We start from the raw sequence: 17,270 nt of genomic DNA on the forward strand, positions 1-17,270 counted from the left end.
TTTATTTTTTTTGGTATGTTTGTATGATGCACTGTGCACTGTGTGTAATTAATTTCCCTCTCCCCCCAGTCAATACCTGTATTATTTGTCTCCATCTTAATAAAATGTTTTGTCTTTGGTCATGCTTTTGCAATCTCTTCCTCACATAGGATATGCATTGGTGGACGAAGTACTCAACTACAGTTCTTGAGTCTCAAGTATAGAGACACTTGGTCAAATATTACTCTACTTTTTCTAAGTGAAGTTGCTCTGTCAAATTTGTACTTGAGTTAAAGAACTGTAATGCTTGCTTTTGAAAAAGAAGACTTTGTTTTTGCTCTGTTCCTGATCCAATATTCTAATACTTAATGAATTGGAGTAAATGGGAGGCCAAGGCAAAAGTACAGCAACAACTTAAACAACTGTCAGTGTATCACTGGGAGGCCTACTACTGTCCTGCTTATAAGTGATAGTTTTAAATATAGTATTGCTCTTAAGATTGGCCTCCTGTTTACTATAATTAAATATTGTAACGGGAATGCTAGAAAAACTTGGAATTTAAGGTTTCATGGGATGAGTAAAGTCATTTTATGTGAACTACCCTTAAGTATACAAAAGTACAAATTACAATGCATTCTTTTTATTATCAATGCATTGCTAACATTTCCCCCAAAATGGATTGTCCAGAAATAAAATGGATAGTGGGAATAACAGACCTACAAGCTCACAACATGCCACATCGTGACACGTTGTGAGCTTATAGATTTGCTCTTTTCACTATAGCACTCACAATATCAAATGACACTGATCATCCCTTAGATCTCATGCCATCTGGGTGAAGATGCAGAACTTTGTAATGGGAAGAAGTTTGTTTTAGTAGAAGTTGTGTCCCTTCAGCCATTGCGGCATTAAACAAACTGCCTCGCTGATGGGACATTTTTGTATATACTGGGGACTTCATGGAATGTCTTGGTGTAACGTTGTTCTGTGCTATATGGTTATGTGTATTTCTGAACAGTTTGGAGATGAATATCCTAGAGGGGACAATTCAATTATTATTACAAAACATACATTAACCACTACAACCCTATATTCATTTCAGCTATTTGAAAGTAGCCGATCTACAAGCTCACAATACGACGCATTGTGAGCTTGTAGATCTGTTATTTTCAAAATATTTGTTGACATTGTATACATTTGAAAACTTGTGAAATCGGACATTCTGAATAATGAGTACTTTACTTTCTACTTCAAGTATATTTTGATACCAATACTTTTGTACTTTTACTTGAGTACATTTTTAATTAATGAGTATTTCTACATTGCAGTATTGATACTTTTACTTGAGTATTTTTTTCCCCACGTGTGTGTGTGTGTGTGTGTGTGTGTATATATATATATATATATATATATATATATATATATACACACACACACACACACACACACACACACACACACACACACACACATACATACATACACACATATACACAAACACACACACACACACACACACACGCACGCACACACGCACACACACATAATATCCCCAAGTAATCTTATTTTGGGAAATTCAATGTCAAGGGTCATGTATAGGCCGCGTCATGAACGCGCAGTGATGACGTCGCGTCGTCGGGAGCGACGGGCAGGTGAGCTTGTCAACGTGCGCTGCGGGAATCTTTGAAAGTTTGACTGATTCTTCCTATGATTGTAAGTCAAGTGTATATAACTTAATGCTTGAATCATTTAGCAGACATTAATGCTGAACCTGGTGGAAATTAACATGTTAGTAGCAGTCACATTCGAAGTTTTCCAACATTCTGGTGGCGACTGCTGGCGAGCCAGTTAGAAGACATTAGTTTTAAGTCAGTTAGCTCGCCGAATACCCAAACGCTCGCCCTAAAACACAGTCGCCCTAGGGCAAATCCGGCGGGTTTCACCTGGTATTTCTAAACGTAACCTCAGTAAAACTATGCCTAATCCTAAACTTACCTTATCCTCACTTCCTCAGTAAAATAAATACAAGAAATAAATGGGGTTGAGCGTGTTTTGGGGCTAGGCTTCCGGTTACCACTCGGCCTTTTTGACAGGATGTACTGTAATGTTTTGGAAGAAAAACCGTGGTGAAAGAAGTACTCAAAGTAAAAGTAGCAATACCACAATATAAAAATACTGTGTTCAAAATATTACTTAAGTAAAAGTACAAAAGTATTGGCATCAAAATATATTTAAAGAAGCCTACCAAAAGTAAAAGTACTACAAATGTTTGAAGCTTGATAGATGTTTGAACAGATCTACAAGCTCACAACACATGCGTTGTGAGCTTGTAGATCGGCTATTTTCAAATAGCCTAGGTATAAAATAGGGCTAAATTGATTCATGTATGTTTTATAATATAATAATTTATATCTGCAAAGTAACTAGTAACGAAAGTTTTCAAATAGTTGTATTGGAGTAAGTATATTTTCTTCTGAGATGTAGTAGAGTAGTAAAAGTATAAAAAATTGGAAATACTCCAGTGCTTACACCACTGGTTTATGGAGTGATCCCTTAAGCTCAATTTACAGGAGTGTCGCTGGGCAAAACAAAGAACGGATCAATCAATTATGATGATTGCAATGTTTTGTTAGATAGATCGAATATTTTTGGCCAGCGACGCCGTCGTACAGTTTATATGCTTTTGTTGGCATTGATGCCGATGAAGTCCTACTACGTTAGTTGACAGCGGTGGTGGAAAGTAAATAATACATTTACTCAAGTACTGTACATATAGGTACAACATTTTGACTAATTTCCTTTACTTTTACTTCTACATCCCAGAGGCAAATATTGTACTTTTTACTCCACTACAATCATTTGAAAACTAAGTTAATAGTTAGATTTGTATTATTATTACTGTACAAAACATGCATAATTTACCACCACTTTATCCCTATATATTCTACAAGCTCTCAGCCGTCAACTATTTGTGAGCTTGTAGATCTGCTATTTTCAAAAGATTTCTATACATTTTGAACACTAGTGAACTGGGACATTCTGCTTAATGAGTACTTTTGGTACTTTAAGTACTTCTGCATTGCAGTATTGATACTTTTACTCAAGTAAAACGAATGTGAGTACTTCTTCCACCACTGGTTAACAAAAAAAAATCCATCTAAAGATATTGTATTTGTCTACAGGTCCTGAAAACATCTCAGAATTGCTTAGAATTTAGTACATAACTTATGGGTCAGATGCATACAACGAAATATGTATGTGTTGTGACTTGTGAGGCAGTGAATCCATTAGGTTTGTTTAAAATCCACACACATGTCATTTCTAATTTTCCATTTTCCATTCATGCCTCCTTCACTGGTGAATACGATCTTACAGCTCATGAACTGGTGTTAAAATGGTCCGTAATGAATATCAGATTAAAATATAGAAAAAAAAGAAACTTCCTGAAACATGCAGTCATCCTGTTATTGCAGACCTATTTTGGTGAGGTTAAGTTCAGCAAAGTGTGAGTTCTATTAGGTTAGTCAGTGTCATTTATTGGATGTCAAATGTAATTCCCTACAATTTAGGTCTTAATGCTCTTGTAACCACTTGAGACCAGCACTTGTGCACTTTAGAAGGAAAGCTGAACCGCAGAGTAACCATAGTTTTACTTTTGGGTCAATGTCTTTGAGTTATGTCCCCCATATAAATACGTAGGTTTTGTTTTTCATGAATTTATGAGTTTTTCTGAGGGGAGGAAAGTATTGGCTGACTCAGCAGGTAGAGCATTAGGTGCCATATTAAGTAAAGTGAAACTGTGCCCTGATTTAGGTTTTGCTACATTTACCAAGCTTTTTGACTATGGTTTCTAACATTTTATTTTATGCAGCAGGTGTATGGGGCTTTGAGGAGGCCACCGAATGTAAAAATATTCAGAGTAGAGCTTTAAGGTGTTTTCTTGGGGTGCACAAGTATACCACTAAGTTGGCCATTGAAGGTGACACAGGTTGGGAAAGCTGCCTCATAAGGCAGAGATGTGAAATAATTAGACTGTGGAACCGCCTTACCCAACTGCCAGAAGAGAGGCTTACGAAAAGTATATTTAATTGGAATAGAAGATGTAATCATCCATGGATAAGAGAGGTCTCTTCAATATTTTCACTTTCTGATTTAAATGCATATTTTATGAACAACCTTCATTGTAACATAAATACGGTCAAACATAAATTATCAATATTACATCAGGAGCAATGGAGGGTTGACATTTGGAAAAAAGCAAAGTTAAGAAATTATGTTCAATATAAAGAGAATTATATCACTGAACCTTATGTTGCATTCAATCTAAAGAGAGGACAGAGGTCTCTCTCTGCCCAGTTAAGATCTGGTGCATTACCTCTGGCAGTTGAGGTGGGTAGATATACTGGCATTCCTGAGGAGCAGCGATTGTGTGTTCTTTGTGACCTGGGAGTTGTGGAGGATGAGGTTCATTTTGTTTTTCACTGTCCACTGTACAATGATGTACGAAATTCTTTATTTGAAAAAAAATGCAGGATAAGAATCCAGATTTGTTTTGGATGTCTGAATGTTATATGTTAAGTTGGCTGTTCAATAAGGAAGTTTTTGTTTTAGGAAAATTCATAGAGAAAGCATGGCAGTTGAGGTGGAGGACGATGTACCCGTAACCCACAGCTTGGACAATCAAAATGAATGTTTATGTATTCTGTTTGTGGTGTATCTTGGTGTATGTACATTGTGTGAGTGTCTTAAAAGCCCGTGCGGGCTGGGCATCATGTGGTGCAGGACACTATAATAAAAATCTGTCGGTCGGTCGGTCGGTCTGTCTATCTATCTATCTATTTTCGCCTACAATGATATTTCCAAAATAGGAATGCCAGGTGGTTAACAAATCATAATGTGTTTTCCCCTATTCCCCTATTTCAGTAGATAAAACGCACCAGAAAACCATTCTGGCAAGAAGGAGTCGAGGATGCAGCAGAGGGATTACTCAGACGGTTGGTTAACCAACTTCAAGATGGTTGTCCACAACGTTAACATTTCCTCTGGAAAGAGGAAATCATATGATTCTGGTCTTGATGACGCTTATGACACACCAGCAAAAAAGATCTGCATTCCAGCTAGTGCTTCTCCTGACGCTGGCTGTTTTGTAGACTCCCCTTCAACCATCTCCCCACCCTCATCACTAGATGAACTGAAAAATAAGCGGCCAGTACAAACTGTGAACTCAAGCAGTAGTGAGAAGGATTCAATTGCATATAGTGGCATCTTGCCTGGTTTAGAAAGCTCACCGGATCGATTTGGGAAAGTTGCATTAAACCTCGGCCCTGCTTTTGACTTTGACGTTGAGGAGATCCTTTGTCTGAGCCCCATTAAGAAATGCTCCTGCCCAACTGGAGTTGGCAACCACTTGAGCTGCCAGGTTGTCAATATCAATGGGTTCCAAAATAAGCCTGTCGAAGATCAGTGTCCTATACCAAGAGACGTCGTGGGAAGAGACAGAAGAGAATGCCTGTCGAAAACTATCAAAGGTGCTGTACCAGAGCAGAATGCTATTGGTGAGGATGTTTATTTCTCCAGGAGGTACCTGGAGGCCATGAGAACGGGCAAGGACCACGCTCAGCCATCTGCGCCCGCCCTGCTGGCGCATACCACCTCCAGACCGCCGGTTCACAGGGCGGATGAGACAGAGAGCAAGGTGTTTCGGGGGGAATCTGCAGTGTGTCAACAGCAGGTTTCTTTCACAATGAATGACGTCTCTTCTACTGTAAGCAGGGCACCGTTGACGGCCATCGCGGGCACCATGGAAGCTCTGGAGGGTGATGTTGATGATGCTTGGAATATTGGCAACCCCATGTCTGAATCTTCTATGCTGAGCGCAGACTGCGAGAAGAGTGTGGTGGCCATGGGAGAGATGAAGGACTGCCAGGGCAAACTGAAGGAGGTAGAGGTCACTGTGGAGACAAGCTTCGAGGAGAGCAGCTTCGAGGATACCTCTCTTAAAGTACAAGTATGTATGGATAATGCAGCAGTCACGTTCTTGATCCTCTAATCTTAGTAAAACAGACCTGAGTTGCGACGTACTTGGACAGCTTTTTACCGTCTACACCAAATCTGCTCTCCAAAAATAGCCGATCTACAAGCTCACAATGCATCGCGACGCCTTGCGAGCTTGTAGATTGGCTATTTTTGGCTAATGTTCCTCCCAGAATATGGATGCTGGGGTTCAAGTGTTTAATGTATCCAACAAAGCCAAGGTAGTTTAATACATATTTAAAGGGCTAGGGCAAGGCAATTAACCAAAAATATATTGAAACGGATTAACAAATTGACGAATATTTTTTTTTGACTGGACAAAATTGTGGACTGAAAGGACTAAAGGTTTAACCATTCAACCCTGTATTAGACTTTGTTGTACAATGGTGGTGTACCAAAATGGGGAAAATAACCCATCTATTGTGGGCTTGTAGATCTGCTATTTTCACTACTTTTTTTAATCGTTCATTAATTGTAATCTAAGCAAAAGTTTGAAATAATCATATTCATATTGTCCAGACCTACTTATTTACCAATGTTTTTTTTTTAATTCTTTCCCTTAACTCTCTTGTATATAAGGTGAAGTCTGAGATAGTTGTGGTTCCAATCCAGAAGACGGAATCATCAGAGCCTTCTCAGGCTGTGCCAGAATCAAGCCTGTATGAACACACAGCTTACAAGACTACCAGTGCTACCAGGACAAACCAGAGTCAAAGGTTGTGGTCAGGGCTCTTTGACACGAGGCATGATGTGGACATTGGGATTAAAATATAATGTTTTAAAATTTGTAGAGGTGACCATGCCTGAGAATATTTTTATAGTTACATCCATTCATAATAGATTCTGCTGCTGTTTTTTTTCCAGGTCGGTGGTCCTTGACAGCAAAGCAGATGTTCATTGTGCGTGGCAACAGTTTGTGCAGAAAGTCAAAAGACACATCGACGAGAGTAAAGGTCTGGTCACGATTGCCACAATTTGAGTGAATGTTTGTTGCTAGAGCCCGACAGATATGCCGGTCATTATTTGACTTTTTTGATGACATCTGTATCAGCAAATATGCAGCCGATGTGTCCCAATCATTATTGGCGAACATTTTCAAAAATAGCAGATATACAAGCTCACAACGCGTTGTGAGCTTGTGGGTTGGCTATTTTTGTCATTTTTGAATAGGGCTTAAGTGGTTACTTATGTAAATGTGTATTTGTTTCCTCCATAAGTTCTTCTCAAATAGAAACTTTAATCCGTTTTGTTTTTTTCAATACGTTTTTCAAATTGATTAGAAAATGTTTTCACTTTTTTTATCGGTGGTCAAGGACTCCAAAATCGGGACCGGGCGCAAAAATCTGGCATCGGTCGGGCTCTGTTTGTTACCCACCATCCAAATGCAAGTTGACCACCAAGCTCTGGTGATGTCCGTTGTCAAGTTAGTTAAATGTTCGTTGTGTGTTTGTGTTTCCTCAAGGTCCAGTGGCTGAGCAGCAGAACCAGGAATCATCTACTGCAAGTGGCCACCAGTGGCAGCATCCATCTGATGTCAAGGCCAGGTAACATCGTACTTCTGTGTGTTCACCACTTGAACCCTAGCATCTCTATTCTGGGCATGTCTTAATAGGCAAACATTCTGCCAAAATAGCCGATCTAAAAGCTTGCAAAACACGTTGCAAGCTTGTAGATCGGCTATTTTCGGTGAGAGATTTGGTGTATACTAGGGACATAAATTAGGGGAGGGGGCAAGAATTGGTGTGGACAATGGACCACAATGGAAATGAGCCCCCAGGGCCTTTTGTGTTATCCATGTAGCATTGCTTGTGACTGTACTATCGTACTGTAATCAAACTTGTTAACAAAGTATTCAATCAATCAGTGTTGATGCTTTCTGCTCTCTCTGTGCCAAAGTTCCACAGTGATGCCGAGTGCAGACTGTGGGGCGGGCATAGGCGTAGGGGAGATTCAGGACTGCCAGGGCAAAGTGGAGGGAGACGTCACCGTGGAGACCAGCTTCAATGATACCAGCTTCGAGGATACCCCTGTTAAAGTACAGGTACTGTATGGATGATGCAGCTGTCACTTTACATTCTCGAGCTAATGTATCCAACACAGTCAAGGTAGTATCATAGTTATTTACTTATGTTTTGTCTCCCCCCCTTCCCTGTACTTACTAACTCTTTTGTTTTAAGGTGAAGTCTGAGGTGTTGGTCGTTCCAAGCCAGAATTTACAAGCTTACAAGATCACCAGCACTACCGCGACAGACCAGAGTCAAAGGTTGTGTTCAGTGCTCTGTGTTGCCTCTAGAGCTGTGGTTCTCAAAGTGGGGAGGGGGGGTGGTTAATTCACATAGGACCACAATGATCCCCAGGACTTTTTTGTGTTATTCGTTTAGCCTGTGTGTTTTACTGTATCTCCGTGCTGTTAACATCTTTGACTAATAAAGTATTCAATCAATCAATCAGTTGATACTGTGTAGCATCAAGATCAATTTAACCACTTTAACCCTATATACATGTACAAGTAGCAGATCTACAAGCTTGTAGATCTGCTATTTTCAAAAGATCTTGAACAAATATGAGGGTCTGCGGCCAAATACCCTGTCCTGAAAAAGTTTGAGAACCTCTGCTCTAGACTCTAGAGGGTGCTGTAGTTGCAGATAAGGCATGATTGCGAACGCGGATCGCCTCCGCCCAAGTGGAGCTTACTATGAAAGTCTGCTCGGCTTGTGTGTGTGTCTGTGTGCAGTGCACTGCCTGGGTGCGGCCAACAGAGTGCGCCAGAGTGCAGCTACAGTCAAAACACAAACACACACACACACACACAAAGTCTGTAAATATACAATATTTTCGAGCTGCGTTCGCTTCCAGCGTTCGCGCGTCTTACTTGTGTGTAAATTGTGGCTAAAGTATGATGTTTGATGTTATAACATTTGTAAAGACGACTAATATTTATACTTATAATATACAACTACAAGTTTAAATATTCTCAGGCATGGTTGTTTTAAATTTATGTAATTACAGTGTATATTATATATACTTGCATCCATTAATAAATAGATGCTTCTGTTTTTCCCAGGTCTTTCTTTAATGCAGATTACCATCGCACAAAGCAGCAGTATGTGTGGGCAGTCAGAAGACACATGGACGAGAGTCAAGGTTTGGTGAATGTTTTTTGTGAATGTTTATCTGCCCTCCAGAACCTTCACCACCAGGTCATGATTCATGGTGATGTTCATTGTCAAGCTGATAAAATGTGTGTATTTGTTTTCCTTGAGGTGCAATGGCTGAGTTGCAGAACATGATGTACAATGTCGCTAACCAGGGATGGCATTCTGCAAGTGGCCACCAGTGGCAGCATCCATCTGACCTCACAGTCAGGTAAGTTGTACCTGTGTGTGTGTGTGTGTGTGTTCATTAGAGCAGTGGTTCTCAAACCTTTTCACACCGAGGACTCCCAAATTGATATTGTAATTGGCCTCAGAATTGTGTTAATTCTGAGGAAGGCACCTACAACAAGTGACAACATTCCTGCCTGGCCCTCAAAACAAACACTTGTCGCCCAATCAGTTCAATTCAGCAGAAACAAACAGCAAATACATAAGTTTGGACGGCAGCCTGCTTGGGCCCCTAGCAACTCGTGGTGCCCTAAAGGTGGCCACGCTGTTTGCGTATAGGGCAGTCCGGCACTGGCTCTACTGAAGGGTTTAAGTGGTTATAAATGTACACAGTAAAATCCTTCCCTTTTACGTTAATTTAACTCTTGAGTGTGTACAACTATATTTCCGTTTGGTTACATTTGTACACTCTCAAATGGATGAATTGACACATTTTGATGACAGTACTACTCTAATTCAAATATGTCCTCCTTTTCAGAAACTACCAAAGGCAATTTGAACACAAGACTCGTGTGAGGTCTCTTTATCAGTGGCGGGGCCAGAACTCTCGGAGTGGCGCACGCTTTTCCACGGTCCCACGCGTCTTTCGGCGGAGTCCGGTTGTTTTTCGTTAGCGTACAGAATGGGTTCATTTCAGGGCCAGATATATTTGAACCTTCAGTACATGCGTTTGACTTTCATTTAAGCACTTGTTCTATTGATGTGGACCGATTGTCTCTTTTGTTTGCGCTATATTATTTTGCTTTTGTTTTAATGTGTGTGGTTTTGTCTCTTTTGTTTGCACTATTATATATTGTTTTTGTGTTAATATACGTGTGGCTTTGATTTTCTCTTTTGTTTGCACTTTTGTTATATTTTTGTTTTAATATACACGTTGTGTGGCTTAAATCAAAGTTTTAAATGCCAAGTTTGTTTTAACAAACAAAGATAAGACACAACCACATCAACATATGCCCAACATATACACAAATGAATGGGGGGGGGGTCATTAAGGAAAAACATTTTCTGTCTGAATTTCCATCATTGTTCTACCACACAGTCCACGCGTGTCAGGCGGCTGTGCTGTGCCTACTGCCTAATACTGTATATAGACCTGTCAAGCCTCAAGACCCATTCCACTCGAGTGTCCATTTCAAATCCGTGCTTTCCAAGTAGTGAACAATGGGACCCTATGTATATTTGTTTTAGGTCTCTTGTTTTACTTTAACAGAGTAGGTAATCCATTCCAAGGATAAGCATAAGGACAGCTCTTAACCATTTGCCAATACTTGATCTGTTTACAATTTTACATGAATACTTTTGTCTGTCAAACATTGGTCCAGAAATAAGTTCTTTCTTTCTTATTTTGTTCTTTTGGATAACAATGTAATTAAAAGATGTTGGGCTCAATTAAATTGTATTGATACAATTTCTTTAACCTCTTCCCAGAATGTCTTTATTCTATCGCATTCCCAAACACAGCTTCCTTTGGCTTGTCCACAATTAAAACACAAATCTGGGATATTCATAAAATGTATTTTGCATTTCTGGGGTTAGCTTGTGCATTAGCCATTATAGTGTACCACCTTGCATTGTTATTGACTAAACTCCGTGAACATGGTCTGGCAACATTAAATAAGCAGCGTTTCACCAGCATTATTTCAGCAGTATTCTTCTGAAATAGAATGATTTTGTTTAGCAACATGAATGCTTCTGACCCACCAACATTGCTACATGGAACGTTCGAAGTATGTATGCAGCCGGAAAGACGCCAATAATAGCAGTGAAGATGAGGCAGTAAAGACTGTGTGAAACCAGATGGCTCCGGGTAGGTCAAGTTGTCAGAAAAGCCATACTGTACTCTGGACACCCAGAATGACCGAGCAGGTTCAGTCGTGTCCCAACCGGTAGAGCCGTCGATAGCCGTGGGGTAGTGAAGAGGGGGGTAAAGGTTTGGTCCGAGCTGCAGTCCGATGCGAGCTGGCTCCAGTGTTGCCAGATTATGTGAGTGAAACAAGGAACCAGGTCCAAGGGGACCAGTCAGGGGTAAATGACCCTCAAAGAGGCATGTTCATTTTTAATAGACTGGTCATCAGCACTTTATTTCTGTGTTCACACCCACTATACTTTTCTGGGGTCTACGGATACAATAACACATACAGTAGAATGAGTAGATGGATGATTGTGGGATCGGGACCAGGTGATGGCTGAGTCAAACAAATTGGACTCAGAGCTAGGTGTGACTATACAACTGTTGTGCAGAGTAATCGATGCACACAAGATAAATCAGTCATCCCCACACACATTCAGGGTGAGAGACAGCTTCTGTCATGACAGGTGGGATATCTGGCTTTTGTGTGTCATTTGTATGTGGCTATGTTCCACTTTATTACACCAAGGCATGGCAAGCAATGTGTGGTCACAAACTTTATTTTTGACCCAAAAGCTTGGCTTTCATCTGTCAAACAAGTGCACTGTTACAATGACATATCTTAGTGCAGGGGTTCCCAAACTGTGGTGCGTGCACCCCTTGTGGTGCGCGAGCGCCCACCAGGGGGTGCGTGACCTGCCATCTAGGCAAACCAACCTAATTGGTTTGCCTAGATGACGCCCCGGGGGGGTGCGTCATCTAGGTCAGGATGTAATAAGGGGTGCACAGCTAAATAAGTTTGGGAACCGCTGTCTTAGTGGTTCCCAAACGGTGTGCCGAGGCACACCGTTTGGCACCTTGAGTCCAGATTAGCCTTGGCATTTTGTGAAAACCACACATTACCGCAAAATACAACAATACAAAACGTTAAACATTTTGTCATTTACTATATCAGTATTTTTTCTCCCACAAAATAATGAAAATCCAATCTACAATCTCAAGTTGTATCATGCAACGTATTGTGAGCTTATAGATCGGACATGGAAGCACTGTGTTGCTACAGTGTGAATGGAAATATCAGTTTTATACAGTACATTTATTTCTATGGTTCTTGTAGTTCTTTAGCATTTGTAATTCTGTGGGTGTGTGTCTAACAGGGTTGTTTTCAGTCATGTACTGTACTCATGGTTTGTAGGTCTGTGGGTAGCAGAATCCACAGTTTGGTTCCTGCAATCCCTATACACTTCGTTGACCAAAGCCCCTTAGGTCCAAGACACCCCTAGGGGTCTATACATGGCCCCATTTTTCACCTGTACACCACAACGCGCTGCAACATGAAATGTTGAAAGTTTGTAAAATCAGCTATTTTTGCTCAATGTTTGCCTAGTTTCACCAAATATTCACCCATTATGACATGTCCAGAATAAGGACGCTAGGGTTCATGTGATTAGCGGGTTGTAGTTCTGTAGTTGTCGGAAGAAGCCTGGGTTGGGCTTAATCGAGGGTCTGGCTTGTTTCACCTGCTGGTAGGCGTCATCAAATGACAGCCCCTCTCTCAGCATCAGGTAGCCAATAACAATGGAAGATGAGCGTGACACCCCAGCATTACAATGGACTAGTGCTACGCCATTCTGAAAGAGAGAAAGAGACAGAGAATATGTGTGAGAATTAATCAGTCTACATTTGTACAGTATGTGTGAGTTTGCATTAATTCCAGACTTTGTACAATTCCACCGCCTTTTTTCATCAGTGTTTCCTTATTGAATGATGTGCATAGAATAAAATGCATGTCGCAACAGCAATATTAATAATATTATTAATATCAGTGAGTTGGGAATTGTATTAATCACATGCAAGGTTTTACAGGGTGTGAGGCTTGACAACATTTAGAAGTCACTGCATCCTTATAATGCACATAGAAGCCCCTTAGGTCCACTGATGTTAAGACTCTTGAAGGATTTTGAAGACGTTTTACTTAGCAAATAACTGCTGTCACAGGCCAGTGTAACTTTGGTGTGATAACTTATTTATCAGAGTAGTTCACCCAAAACAATTCTTATTTTCTATCAATTACACACCCCATGAAGCCTTGAATTCATGGAGATCCTTCTTGTTTTTGTCGCATTTCTAAGCCAATACTTTGAATTAGAGGCTTCATGGGGTGTGTAATTGATAGAAAATATGTCCTTTTTTGGGTGAACTACTCCTGTAATGTGTGTACCTGATCCAAGGCCTGGTCTATGAATGAGCAACAGTCCCCAAGGTAAGAAATGATGTCAGTATCTGGTTGGTCCAGAATGTTGACTGTCTTATAAACCAACTGATCTGGGAAAGGTTTCATCACTCCATAGGCCACATTCAACACATGAGACACCTGAGAGCGAGAGAGAGAGAGAGAGAGAGAGAGAGAGAGAGAGAGAGAGAGAGAGAGAGAGAGAGAGAGAGAGAGAGAGAGAGAGAGAGAGAGAGAGAGAGAGAGATGAGGGCTTTGTGAAAATATGTGTCCAACTAAAAAGATATATTTCTTAATATGTTGGCAACAAATTAAAGCTGAAATCCAGGACTTATTTGAATTACTAAAATGTTATTTTAACCAATCTGTATGGTAAAGTATGTTAATACAATATAGCTAGCACATCTGCAGTAGTTGGAGCCTGGAGGTGCTCTGGTCTCCCTAATCTGTTGAGAAATTCCAACCCTGGTGTCGGGTAGGACATCTAGTGCTTGACAGTGTCAATAAAGTTATTTGAAGAAGACAGCCGTTAGACCATCTCGGCTGTAGTTCGGACATTGTTGCAATTATCTATCGCTGTCGGGACAGGAGACCATAGACCATATTCACACGGCGGCCATATTGGAATTTAACATTGAAAGTGCCGCCACCCGGGGTGGCTACTTTCATTGACTTCATAGAAACATGGCCGCTGTGTGAATATGGTCTATGGACAGTATGGATTGTAGCTTTAAGAAATACTTCATGTTGACATCTCTTACTCCATGTGATGGAGTACCGGTATACTGTCATCATGTGTCATGGAATCTCCTGGTCATTGACCGATGAATTGCAACCAAGATGAAAAGAAACCTATGACAATACATGACAAACATCATATCATATTGTTTTAGTATATACTTACCTTATGTCTCAGGAGAGTGTCAATGTCATGTGCTACATCCTGAGAAGCTGATAAAGCAGACAAGAGACAACAGGCAGATTAGAACACAGCCAGTCAAATCAGTCAATTAAAGTCATTACAATTATTTGTTGCAGTTTAATTTGATTATTTTTTTATTTATGTAGAATAATCTTAGGGGTTGCCACATAATTGTGACACAACTTTTGTGGAAATTGACTTTTATTTTTTATTTGACATGACTTTTGACATGACTTTACAAAGGCCACTATTTTCCAAAAATAAATATTATGCCCTATAGCTCCACTAATCACTTTTCATTGAAGAATTTCCATTTTCTCTCAAAAAAAGCGGTTTAGTAGTAGTAATAGTAGTGCAGTAGTAGCAGCAGCAGCAGTTGCAGTAGTAGTATGCAAGCTATTACTTATTTGTACTACTATTAGAGATATACTTGCGTATTAGCAGGGCTACCAACATTGGACTGTGCTCTCCAAGCGGGGGGGAATTTTGTGAGTTTGATACTTTTATCAGGCTTGCTTTACTAGCATTGGATAATGATGGGTACAATTTCATCCATTAAAAAGCTAAAAGTAGGCCTTCAGAAATTGATTTGATGACTGATACCAAATGAAGGAGAAATGACAATCCAGGGGTCCAGAAGGAGATGTGGTCAAAATCCAGGAGACTCCTGCAGGATCCAGGAGGGTTGGCAGCCCTGGCCTATTCTAGTATTAGGGTAGTAGCAGGCGCAGCACTTACACAACAGTAAAAAAGGTCTCACGACACCAACTTGAAGGTCAAGACTTTTGTCTTCGACAAAGCCATATCCAGTTGCCCCCTCTTGAATCTCCTCCACCTGTCCTTCTCCTCCGTCCGTCCTCCTCTCCAACAGCCGTCTACCGGTCACGGTGGTCACATGGGTGCACTGTTTCTTCAGCTGGTCTTTAGAGAAGCCTTGGATCTGCTGGGCCAGCGACTGCATCGGATCTGCATCAGCACCAACAGCACAAAGCACAAACCAACCATGGTCTACTGTAGGAAAATCATATTGTTTATAAATAAACCAAATATTTGTGTGATATTTTGCATTGCTTGTTCATAATTATACCACTTTAGACACTTCTAAGCCGTAACTAAGTTATACTGGGTTCTGAGACCTCGCGTGGCTTATTGCTTTTCTAAAACCGTTACAAATATGGCAACAAAATCATAAAACAGTTCTTAATAATTCACTACAAGAACTACTTCTAGAAGAAAGTAGTTCCACTTCCCGGCCACCAGGAAGAGCCACTTCCTCAAGTGTTTGTTTACCCTCTGCCAGGCTGTGTTTTAGTTTTTCCCAAACAAACACATCATAGAGAAACAAAACTTAACTGTTAGGTCAATCTTATGGTAAACTAAGATATTCGATAGAAATTCATAATGTTTTAAAGCCAGATTTAGCTACTATGTCTGTGAAGGAGAATTTTGGACTAAGTTTTTCTTACCTTTTCTATGATGTTATGATATCTTAGGATGAATGGTACAGTAGAACATTTTCATAACTCCTGGGTCCGCCACAGCTTAAAACGTGCGTGGATAGGCCTTGCGCTAGATCGCATATTTTAATAGCTTTTTTTTTTGTGAGATCTGACGTCCATAGTGACAGAACACTATCCAACCAAAAAAAAAAAAGCTATTAAAATATGCTGTACCATTCATCCTAAGATATCATATCATAGAAAAGGTAAGAAAAACTTAGTCCAAAATTCTCCAACGTGCCCCCCCCCCTCCTCCCAGAACTGTTTACTGTACGTATTTTTATTTTCGATTTCTACTCGTTTATATGTGTTTTTGCATAGTATTGTATATTTCACTGTCATTAATGTTTCGAGTACAAGGACCCCAATGGAAACACGCAATAGTGCTTTCTTGTGTTTAAAATCCTATTACAGACCTTGTATTGAACTGTACTTCCCTGTGCTTGTCTTTGCAAACTGTTAACTTAATAAAGTATTCAATCAATCAGTGTAAACTGCTATAAAATTAGCAAAGCGACGGAGACATTGCGAGGGCAAGCAGCTCTGCTGAAGAGGCAATAGGGGGCACTTGCTGTCTTTACAACCCCCGCCCGGAGCCACTCAGTCGCCGTCCTATGCGCGCGGGCGGTGCTTGGAAGCCCCGCACGGCCGGGGTTTGTAAGGAAATGAAGCGCTCCCCTGAGCTAATTCAGCTACAGATACACTGGATCACTGTGAATAAAAAGAACGCACCTGGGATTTATATAAATTGATCTAAAGTGTAGATTATAGTCTCATATCACGACTACTAAACGGGAACCAGCCGATCAGAATCAAGGAATGGATGGGACTAGCCGTTTTAGAATGGACTGTAAAACAAATCTCAGACTGGTTCCACTGAACAACACAGCAGCCTAGGCGGAAGTAGCGTCGCGTCATCGACTGACGTGGTGCCTTCGGGTGTTCCCTGTAAATCTCGTAAATTCCTACTGTACATGACCGAACCAAACTAATACGTGTTGCCGTAATCCACCATTTAAACTGCGTCATTCAGAAGTCTGATTGCAGTAAATTAACACATATTCATATGCATAATTTGTTGAATTTATATAATTTAAGCTATTCATGCCATGGACAATGACAATGTAAACAAACATCACCTAATATCAATACCCGGTCCATAATCACACCCACCTTAAAAAATGATTGCAATTTTGTGTAATTTGACTAATGAAATCGAGAAACTGATGTTGGAGACTTGGAGTGCAACTTCGTCCCAAAGTTTACCATCGATAGGCTCGCAGGAACGCATCAGGAGGCTGTCGTTCCATGAATTAGTAGGAAGAGCATCGTGTTACACCGACATGTGTGGTCTATCGAATTCCATGACACA

The 17,270-nt window shown here is 40.5% G+C and overlaps 2 protein-coding genes across 7 annotated transcripts; one reads left to right on the top strand and one right to left on the bottom strand.

Moving 5' to 3' along the window:
• The first annotated feature begins 1,614 nt into the window (after positions 1-1,614).
• LOC311059164 (uncharacterized protein) lies at positions 1,615-10,773 on the top strand. Its single transcript, XM_084076847.1, has 10 exons — positions 1,615-1,692; positions 4,903-5,986; positions 6,592-6,728; positions 6,877-6,965; positions 7,475-7,556; positions 7,909-8,053; positions 8,190-8,275; positions 9,077-9,156; positions 9,276-9,378; positions 9,874-10,773. The coding sequence occupies exons 2-10, from the start codon at positions 4,949-4,951 to the stop codon at positions 10,007-10,009; spliced, it is 1,896 nt and encodes a 631-aa protein (XP_083932973.1). The 5' UTR covers positions 1,615-1,692; positions 4,903-4,948; the 3' UTR covers positions 10,010-10,773.
• A 512-nt stretch (positions 10,774-11,285) lies between these two features.
• Positions 11,286-17,265, bottom strand: LOC311058848 (dual specificity protein phosphatase 19-like). 6 transcript variants are annotated; one of them, XM_084076368.1, is made up of 5 exons: positions 17,165-17,265; positions 15,138-15,365; positions 14,382-14,428; positions 13,466-13,618; positions 11,286-12,875 (listed from the first exon to the last, which is right to left on the bottom strand). In XM_084076368.1, the coding sequence occupies exons 1-5, from the start codon at positions 17,187-17,189 to the stop codon at positions 12,684-12,686; spliced, it is 645 nt and encodes a 214-aa protein (XP_083932494.1). In that variant the 5' UTR covers positions 17,190-17,265; the 3' UTR covers positions 11,286-12,683. The 6 variants fall into 6 exon arrangements, with proteins under 6 accessions (XP_083932494.1, XP_083932497.1, XP_083932495.1 ...); XM_084076371.1 differs by having other exon boundaries at positions 17,072-17,200; XM_084076369.1 differs by lacking the exon at positions 17,165-17,265 and adding an exon at positions 16,631-16,771.
• Positions 17,266-17,270: the final 5 nt, after the last annotated feature.

Source organism: Gymnoscopelus microlampas (genome assembly GCF_963454915.1).
Source record: "Gymnoscopelus microlampas genome assembly, chromosome: 13".
NCBI lineage: Eukaryota > Metazoa > Chordata > Actinopteri > Myctophiformes > Myctophidae > Gymnoscopelus > Gymnoscopelus microlampas.

What these genes read in the sequence shown, in the direction of transcription:
- LOC311059164 (XM_084076847.1), top strand. Translation starts at nt 4,949, where the DNA reads ATGCAGCAGAGGGATTACTCAGACGGTTGGTTAACCAACTTCAAGATG. An exon ending in ACACATCGACGAGAGTAAAG is followed by an intron (nt 6,966 to 7,474) that starts GTCTGGTCACGA and finishes TGTTTCCTCAAG; the next exon opens with GTCCAGTGGCTGAGCAGCAG. An exon ending in CCATCTGATGTCAAGGCCAG is followed by an intron (nt 7,557 to 7,908) that starts GTAACATCGTAC and finishes TCTGTGCCAAAG; the next exon opens with TTCCACAGTGATGCCGAGTG.
- LOC311058848 (XM_084076368.1), bottom strand. Translation starts at nt 17,189, where the DNA reads ATGCGTTCCTGCGAGCCTATCGATG. An exon ending in ACACTCTCCTGAGACATAAG is followed by an intron (nt 13,619 to 14,381) that starts GTAAGTATATAC and finishes TCTCGCTCTCAG; the next exon opens with GTGTCTCATGTGTTGAATGT. An exon ending in TAGACCAGGCCTTGGATCAG is followed by an intron (nt 12,876 to 13,465) that starts GTACACACATTA and finishes TCTCTCTTTCAG; the next exon opens with AATGGCGTAGCACTAGTCCA.